The following is a 10000-nucleotide window of genomic DNA, read 5'->3' as shown; positions in this document are numbered from 1 at the left end:
TTGCATACATATTTTCTTTTTATAACTGGAAGAGCTTGTAAAACTTTATTTTTAGAAAACAGGTCGAAAATGGTGTTTAGGTGAATTGAAACAGTTAGATTTTCTTTCAGTAATTCATCAATTTAGACCTGAAGTAATGTAAATGTCGAGAATTCATTTAATCATCATCATCCTTGGTGACGTATTATTCAACAAATAAGATAGAAACATTTAAATGGTACGCTTATTTAAAGAAAAATTATTCCCACTCGGTCGCACCTCTATTACTGCTACTCACTTACGCAGCTGCAGAATGTAGTGTAGAATGTAGAAGCCGTGTTGAAACATTTACATCTCCGATCAAACTCTTTCTTGTAGGAACTTTTCGTCACATCTTGGCAGTGTTGTCTAGTGTATGTGGCTTGTTTATTTTTTCTCTGTTCATCCCTACTTGGTTTCTTGATTGGACATTGTTGCCTAGCTCCAAGTGATCCAAGCCTGGTAGGCTGCACATTTTGTGTGTTCCTTGATGACTGCTAGCTTGGTGTAATGAATTCATATGATCTCTGTTTATGGGTAAAATCGTCTAGCCTTGTTTCATGAATATCATTGTCCATACTTGATCTATTATAGGGCAACTAAATTTTCTAAAGCCTCCATGGGTCACCATCGTTCATCTCTTGGATATCGGAGTTCCATATCTGCAATACAGATTTAGTTCCTTTATCACAAAACTACAACAGAACGTTAGTTCCAGTGAATGCATAGAAGTAGAGCATACTATCGTTTCCTCAGGTCCTATTGCGTAGACTATATGCTGTACTAGAATCCATTAAACACGGCCACCCTGGCAAAGCAATCCCTATGTTATGAAAACCAAGCTCCTACGGCAACATTAGTAACAGCAGGGAGATGTATCTTTTAGTGTTAGGCTACTGTACATCAACTTTTTAATTTAGTACAAAAAATTGGGCCATTGCTATATCTTCTTTAGTATATGTACAGAAAGCTTTTGAAGTACTTGGAGACGGCATTGATCACTACTGAACCGTCTATGATGACAGTATCTCCAGATGGTTCACTGTCTGACATTTTATTGTTCATTAAGTAACTATGCCTGCTGTGACTTCTAACTTGTATGAAGCTTTCCGTGGTCCCTAAGAGTTGCTGGAACATTCTAATTCTTATGTTTAAAGAAATTTTGCACATCACATTGCATATTTTGATAGAAGATAAAGGATTGTGAGAATAGGTGGCAGGCATATTTCAGAAACTTCATTTAATTGCTGCTGAATGTCTGATGCTTCAAGAGAGAGGTCTTATTTTTCTTCAATCTCCACTGCAGAAGTTATTATTATTATTATTATTATTATTATTATTATTATTATTATTATTATTATTATTATTATTATTATTATTATTAGCTAACCTACAGCCCTAGTTGGAAAAGCAGGAGGCTGTAAACCCAAGAGCTCCAACTGGGAAAATTACCTCTGTGACGAAATGAAATAAGAAAATGAATAAACAAGAAAAGTAATGAACAATTGAAATGGAACATTTTAAGAACAGTAACAACATTAAAATAGATCTTTCATATATAAACTATATACCATTCCATCCTCGATATGCTGGGCTACAGTCTCCTATCATAATTACTGATCTTTATTGGATTTTCATGTGAAATGCCTATATTTTTCTCACTTAGTTGTCTACTTGTTCTTGACAAACACAGGCAGGCCCATGTAAACAGTAAAGGCGTTTCCTGGTCCCTGGGGTCTATGCTAATATATTTCTGCATTGAATTGGACACTACAACTGAACAAAAGTCAGATATTGATGCGTCATTTTGAAAGTGAAATTTAATATCTGTACCTTGTTTGATTATGCACATAAGTTTTAGAATGATGTTGGAGCTGCAATGTTGAAATTGCTTCTTCATTGGATCCTTTAAGTGTACCACTAAATTTCAACATTTGTTGAAACATGTCTCGGTTAATTGTGCCAGAAACTTTAAGTAGATTGCTTCAGCATATTTGCTGGTTTACCACTGGATAGTAGCCCCATCCTTTTTTTAAAGCAATTAAACGGGGTAAGCATCTTTACTCTTGCCTTTTAGTGCTTGCTCCTGAGCTTTGATTTGGGCTCATTCTCAGTATTACTATTCTGTCAAGTAACTATGTTGATACACCAACTCTTGTGCCATAACACGTGTGCTCAGTTTGGCAAGGAGCTTTTTGTCCATAAGTAATTTTGTACTTTGAATTGATCCTCTGTTTCATTTCACTGCCATTATATGTCTTATGGCATCTCTTGAAGCCTCTTTCTCTCAAAGTAAACTTTCTACTTTGTTGATGTTTCTGCCAATATTTTGCATAATTTTTTTCTGGAGAAATTGATCTTTTCTGAGCTTCATGTAACTGTGCGATGTTGAATAGAAGCCTGCTGCTCTCATGGTACAGTGTTGCATGCTTCCAGAAAGTTTGGACTTTACAAACATCTTCATACAGTTTTACTGGGTCAAGATTATAGCCATAGTATTGATCAAATGAATGAGAAAAATATTTTTTGCCAGGCTTCTGTAGCTATCAGGTTCTTTTCTAACAGGATTTTGCTGTGGAAGATCAAAATATACTTCCTTGCTCTATTAACAAAGGCCACGCTTTGTGTAATCGGTGCACCTTCATTTTTTCGTAGTTACCATGGGCATTTTATGGACACTTTGTGGCAATGGATACTCTTAGTCCAAATGTTCATCCAGTGCAATAATAGTCTTGTGCAATTTGTAAACTACCCGTATAACTAAACTTCCATTATCTTTGGCACTAGCTACAACTAGCACATCCTGCCGATTTAGATGGCTACTGTTCATTGACTTGGGATAGACTAAGCAGCATTTGTGATACTAAGTTTTTTGCACTAAAGTGCTCCTTTTCAGCTGCCACTGAATGGCTAGCTGTGTAAGCCAGCCATAATGTCATGTGTACTCTGATAGTGTTTAACGATGACTTTATTATGAAATATTTATTTTGTGGTATTAACAGTTTTGGAAGGGTAAGAAAATTCTATGAAATGTTGCGTAGTTCACTTGGTGTGAACTACATGAATTCTTAGAAGAAAAGAAACTTTTTGTTCACAAGTATTTGAGCAGCCATCTTTGAAAATAGCTTCCATCTTGGATTTTCAAGTGGCCAGTTGGATGAAATTTACAAATACCTCTAAAATTTCACTATGCCAAAAAGGTGCTTGTATCACCATTTGCATGATTCTTCTGAACAAAAATCCATCCTATTCTGGAACACGCTTAATTGGTACATTGGCATTACAGACTACAATTAACAATATTTTTTTTCTAAAAGGAGTTGTATCTTTTACGTTGAGGTTATGAATGTTAAGAGACAATTCAAATTGGTTGGCATAATTATTTACTCTCTACCTGTTTCATCATTCTTGTAACCATTTTGGTCCCAGTATTATTAATGGAATGAAGTGCTTTTTGGTATAGTTCAAAGATGAGTCCGGTTTTCAATCTCGTTGTGAGATCATTGTCTTATTTATTTGACTCACATTAGACTAGCTCTCCCTTCCGATTTTTTCTTCGAACAATGCTGATTATTGCCAGATACCTCCAGAAAATGTGACCATCGGTAGATGTTGAGAGCAACAATAGATGAATATGTGACCCGAATGACCATTCGAATGATGGAATGATGGACATCGAGAGTCTGAGACTAAGGTACGAGCAACATGGCACCAGGAGCATGCGAATGTTATCCGGCTGAATAGATAATTGATGGGAACCTGGCATAATGATGGGAAAAATTGATCATACATTTTGCATGATGTCGGCGACATTGCAGGAACATGCACATGGCCATCGAACACCTGTAGAGCGACTAGTGATAGATAGATAGAACATCAAGTGTATGGTGTGATATAAGGGGTTCACTGAACCAAACCCAGCAGACACCTGCCGCGACAGGCCGCCCTGGAACCACACCCACCACTCAGCAGCCACCACACCCACAATGACCCTACAGCAGATTTTTACATGCGAGCCAGCTAGCACGCCACGTGGTAGGTGATGTGCGAATATATTTGTCGCGGGAATGATCGCTCCTTGTGTCGCTCCATCGATTATAGTCACTTGTACATTAGTAAGCCTTTGAGCAACATTGCTCCTCATTCACTGTGTGTTGCTCAATGTGTCTTTCAAAGGCCTGGTCCCCAAAATTGTCTCACAAAGTTTATGCTAGCCTCCCACTTGCGATCTTTTCGTTGAACAATGCTGATTGATGCCAGTTACTTCCAGAAAAATAAAAGATCACTATGCAATCACAGAATAACGCTTTGTTCACGTTGAATTCTTAGGGCTCCCAACAACATGCACGCACAAGTATGGTGCGTTACGGGGCGCGGGACATCTTGTGAAAATTAAGGTTAGACCTTGCGAAGCAAGGTTTGATCCCAATCTTCGCAAAACGAATTTTAGAAACCAGGCATTATAAAGCCGCATTGAACAACAAACAGCGAATGACGAGCGACGTTGTTCGAAGTCTTGAGAATGTATGTGGGATCAAAATGGATGGAACGACACGTGGAACGAATATTCCCGGGACAAATATATTCACACGTCACATACAAGTGGTATACCCATTAAGATACTACCACTAGAGACTTATCGGGTCCTTTGACTGGCCAGACAGTATTACATTGGATCCTTCTCTCTGGTTACAGTTCTCTTTCCCTTTGCGTACACATACACTGAGTAGTCTGGCCTATTCTTTACAGATACAGTACTCCTCTGTCCTCATACACCTGACAACACTGAGATTACCAAACCATTCTACTTCATCCTAGGGGTTAACTACTGCACTGCAATTGTTCAGTGGCTACTTTCCTCTTGGTAAGGATAGAAGAGACTCTTTAGCTATGGTAAGTAGCTCACCTAGGAGAAGGACACTCCAAAATCAAGCCATTGTTCTCAAGTCTTGGTTAGTGCCATAGCCTCTGTACCATGGTTTTCCACTATCTTGGGTTAGAGTTCTCTTGCTTGAGGTTACACTCGGGCACACTATTCTTTCTAATTTCTCTTCCTCATGTTTTGTTAAAGTTTTTATAGTTTATTATAGGAAATATTTATTTTAATGTTTTTACTGTTCTTAAAATATTTAATTTTTCCTTGTTTCCTTTCCTCACTTGGCTATTGTTTCTGTTGGGGCCCCAGGGCTTATAGCATCCTGCTTTTCCAACTAGGGTTGTAGTTTAGCAAGTAATGATAATAATAATAATAATAGCCAATTCTCACAATGTATCGAGACTATCCCTGGACCTCTGCAACCACTGCCACCATGCCCAAAAAGGACATAAAAGGGATGAAGGAACCCAAAACCCAAACTGTGCCAACCGACCGATGTCAGCCAGGACATAATATTCACCACATAAATGATAACATTAAGAAAAGTAATAACAACAAAGTTGTGTGTGTTCTATGTTTAGCCGAAAATAGAATATTCTCCGAGAATTCAATAGATGAGTGTTATATATCATAACTTTTCGTATCACACTTGGCACGCAGTGTCCAGTCGATCGTACCTACAGTCTATCGTCAGTCTTTCTACAGGTGTTCGATGGCTGTGCGCATGTTCCTGCAATGTTGCTGACATCTTACAATGAGTGTAGTTCATGTTTCCTATCACTCATTGCGTCAATCGGTCGACGTTCACACGACGTTCGCACGCTCCCAGGGCCATGTCGCGTGTACCAGTCCACAGTACTTTAGTACCTTCCTCTCAGATGCTTGACGCCCGTTATTCCGTCATTCAAGACACACACACAGGTGGTGGTGTGGGATGTCCTGGGGTAATGTGTTGGACTTTTTGGGTTCCTTCATCCTTTTCACGTCCTTTTTGGGCATGGTGGCAGTGGTTGCAGAGGTCCGTGATCAGTCTCTATGCATAGTGAGAATTGGCTTTTGATGCCCACGCCGTGTATGTGACGTCCGAATATACATGGCGGAAATGTTCGCTCCATCGATTTTGGTCTCTTGTATTTTCGCAAATGTTCGAGTGATGTCGCTCCTCATTCGCCGTTTGTTAATTGATGCGTCTTTCGAATGCATGGTTTCCAAAATCGTCTCTCGAAAATTGAGGGCAAAACTTAATCTTCGGAAGACGCCTCGACACCCTATGCTTCGCACGCATGTTGTTGGACGCCCTAGAAGATTCATCGTGAATAAAGCATTCGTATTACGCAATGGCATCGTGGTCTATTATTTTTCTGGAAGTATCTGGCAACAGTCTGCGTCGTTCGATGAAATAATGGCAAATGGTAGTTTAGCCTTACTATCATACAAGTGTAAATTTATGCTTACATAATATGAATACGAAGAAACATTTTAGTAAGAAAAATATATGATCATATTCTTTAATTCTTACTATATATCGATTTTAATTTAAAATTCTAGATATTGTGCACTTGAAGTATGTGAGCAATATTTGCATTCTTGACATATGTGCTAAATTACGACTTTGATTGCTCTCCTTGATACATGAGAACCTTTAGTAACACACTGTCCTATACCTATTACCAACATCGCACACGGCAAAAATAAATTACCCTTTTTACTGTCAAGTTAAGAAAAAGCAAACCCCCCTAACGAAATCTTTAAACCTTGAATTGAAAACTTTCTATTTATTTTTTTTTCATTTATATGTGTGCGTTCACGTTTCAGTGAGTGCCTCTGCATTTATTCCTGGGCTATCAGTGAAAAATTAACACAGAATATGTCAATAAAACGTCATTTATAAACATTAAAAAAACTGAATAAAAAAGTTCTGTAATATAAGGCTGGTGAATAAGAAGAGGGGATCCATTGGGTAAAATAAAAGTACCTTGAATGTAAAACAAATTTGATAAGTTCTGATAGAGATATGATACGTCTAAAGGCCTCCTATAACATATAAGCTAAATATACCTTCACATTACGGTAATTTGCATGAATCATTGAAGAATCCACTTTATGAAGGATTAACGAGTTTCCATTTGCTACATATCGGATGAACTCGCTTTTAATTCGCCATGACAGATGACGTCAGTATTAGGACAGACGATTGCATGATGACGTCATTATTAGGACAGACGATTGCATGATGACGTCAGTATTAGGACAGACGATTGCATGCAAAAACGTATTTCAAACAGGAAATAGCATGATAACACGTCTATACAATGGATATACAGTAATGTGATTTTTGAATGGCCAGATGTTACTGCGTTTTATTGCACCTGTAAGCCAGGTGTGTGATTCAGCATGTGATGTTCTACAGAATTTCTGGAAATTCTGGGTGATATGTGTTGCGTAACACAGGTACCTACAATGTGAGCAATGAGCCCCGATTTAAGGTAGATACCAGGCGATTTATTGAACTTTGTCGACCGTACAACGGCACAGTGATAATGATAAAATTTCTCCTGTTAGATATAACGATGTATATCCTAGATTAATGAAAAGAATAATAGTAATTTTTGTGAGAGCAAAACATGTAAGCTGACATTGAGGTAATTGATTGAAAGGAAGACTGACATCCTGGAGCACAGTTTGCTTTAAACGTGGTTTCTAACAGAAGATGATTTTTGTCATGAAAAAAGGTTTGTCAAGCTATTATCCATAATACGCAATTGTTAATTGCTTTACCTTTTTCAATAGCACATTGTCATAAAAAATAATACCGAAAAACACTACAATGATAATCAGTTTGTCCACAGGTGTTTACGAAATGACTGGCTGTAGTCACGCGAAAACAAAGTGTGTCATAAATAGTTTTTGATAATCTTGTGAATAAATATACCATTCAGATATTTCAAATCGTGTTTATTAAAGGACAGTTCAAGAAAATTTATATAAAATACGAGCACAAAAAATATGTAACTTCTATCTATGTTTAAAAAAAAAAAAAAAAAACATACAAATATGCTGAAAAAACAAAAAACTGTAAGAATCTGAAACTGCAAATCTTACGTTTCCTTTCTTCCCTGAAGCAGTCGAAGCTGTCCACAGGATTGATATGATGGTGATCAACAATGGCACTATTGACCCATGTTTCGTCCTGCGTGTTGGTGCCATTGTGGCTACCACTTGAGTGATGCGGATTGTTTTGACCAAGAAGAGATGCTTTTGCTAACAGGTGTTTTGCTTTGCTATTTCGACACCATTGGCAGGTGTAAACACCATCAATATTATAAGCACATGTTGTAAAAGTTTCATAAAAGGACAAAAGAAATTTACGCTTTCGAGAATAGTATATTGAGAAAATAGAATACAATATAACTTAATAACCAATACCTTACAATTGACATTAACATTATTTTTTCTCTTACATAAAGTCACATAACAATGCCGTCTCCTTCCTTGTCCAGGAAAATATTTGGAATCTTAGAAAGTAAGACAAAAGCTCACAATAATCTATTCGTTTCAAACTTACTTTTTCAAAAGTACCATTTCACTTCCCTAGAAGAAAAATTCGCTTCAAGACATAATACGTCGTGCTATGCCTGAATAAATATGAAAAAAATATAAGTTTTCATCTCATACAAACTTTATTCTTTAGGATGGTATGATTGCTTTTCTTAATCAACCTTGAATCACTATTGGTTCATGCTTTTTATCTCTTGTAATCTTGAAACATTGGTAGGACACAATTCTTCAATTTCTCTGACATATGTTCCACTGATATTAACTTACAGCTCTCTTTCTTTTAGTTTATTTCATTAAAAGTTTATCACATTTTTTAATAAATTGTCCATTTTGAATAAATTTTGATCATAACCAACACATGATGTAAATTATAATCTATTGAATAGTTTTAATAGAAAAAAGCTTTCAATGTTGACGACGTGTAATTCTCCTTTACACAAATTGATTTTTCCGTGGACGTTCTCATCTCTTCATTTATAATCAATAATGTTTTGGTGCTTATGTAGGAAGGGCAGATACAGAGAAAAGGTAAAAGATTATCTTATTTAGAAAGATAGAATAATAGCTATAACGTCCAAAAATAAAATACATTCGAAATTAGTTAAGTGAAATATATTCCATAGTGGCAGTATTTGTGCAGCTGTACATATAAATGCTCTTTAATACTTATATTCCGGATGCCTGAAATTACGTTCGATCCCAGTCTATCGCTCATGCTGTGAATCGGTACCAGCATTTTATGGGGTTAATAAAAAGAGAGATCTGATAGCGAACTCGCCTTTAAGAATTTGTTGAGCATATATATATATATATATATATATATATATATATACATATATATATATATATATATATATATATATATTCATATATATATACATATTTATATATATATATTTATATATGTTCATATATATATATATATATATATATATATATATATATATATATATATATATATATATATATATATCATCTTCATCATCAGACATGTCCTTCAACTTGCGTGTGATTATGGTTTATCTATGCCAGCCCCATATCCACAAATTTTCTTAGCTCGTCAATTCATCGTCTTCTCTCCGTTCCCCTGCTCCGTTTGCAATCTCTAGGAACCCAATCTGTTATTCTTCTTGTCCATCTGTTATCTGATATTTTCGTTATATATCCTGCCTATGTCCATTTCTTTTTCATACATATGTGTGTTTGTCTGTATATATATATATATATATATATATATATATATATATATATATATATATATATATATGTCGATGTCTCGTAGGAATTTTATACAGGAGAGGGGGTTCCCAGCCCCCTCGTCCCGTTCCTTTTAGTCGCCTCTTACGACACGCAGGGATAACGTTGGCGCTATTCTAGAGTGGATATGAATGTGTTGAGGTGGTTTGGCCATGTTGAGAGAATGGAAAATGGTTGTCTGCTAAAGAAGGTGATGAATGCAAGAGTTGATGGGAGAAGTATAAGAGGAAGGCCAAGGTTTGGGTGAATGGATGGTGTGAAGAAAGCTCTGGGTGATAGGAAGATAGATGT

General features: G+C 36.4%; 2 protein-coding genes across 2 annotated transcripts in view; one reads left to right on the top strand and one right to left on the bottom strand.

Annotated features, from left to right (window-relative positions):
- The window catches only part of Nemp (Nuclear envelope integral membrane protein), a 177038-nt gene that overhangs the window by 27741 nt on the left and 139297 nt on the right, over nucleotides 1-10000 (top strand). The gene's annotated exons all lie outside the window — the stretch shown is intronic.
- The window catches only part of LOC137634190 (uncharacterized), a 30978-nt gene that overhangs the window by 19634 nt on the left and 1344 nt on the right, over nucleotides 1-10000 (bottom strand). Inside the window, exons 2-3 of the mRNA XM_068366461.1 lie at nucleotides 7997-8264; nucleotides 2172-2491 (exon numbers count right to left, since the gene is read on the bottom strand). Coding sequence (XP_068222562.1) covers nucleotides 2172-2491; nucleotides 7997-8264 — 588 coding nt within the window. The remainder of the gene's footprint in view (nucleotides 1-2171; nucleotides 2492-7996; nucleotides 8265-10000) is intronic.

This window comes from Palaemon carinicauda, chromosome 44 (genome assembly GCF_036898095.1).
Source record: "Palaemon carinicauda isolate YSFRI2023 chromosome 44, ASM3689809v2, whole genome shotgun sequence".
NCBI classification, from domain to species: domain Eukaryota; kingdom Metazoa; phylum Arthropoda; class Malacostraca; order Decapoda; family Palaemonidae; genus Palaemon; species Palaemon carinicauda.
This window is presented reverse-complemented; position numbering and strand designations above follow the sequence as displayed.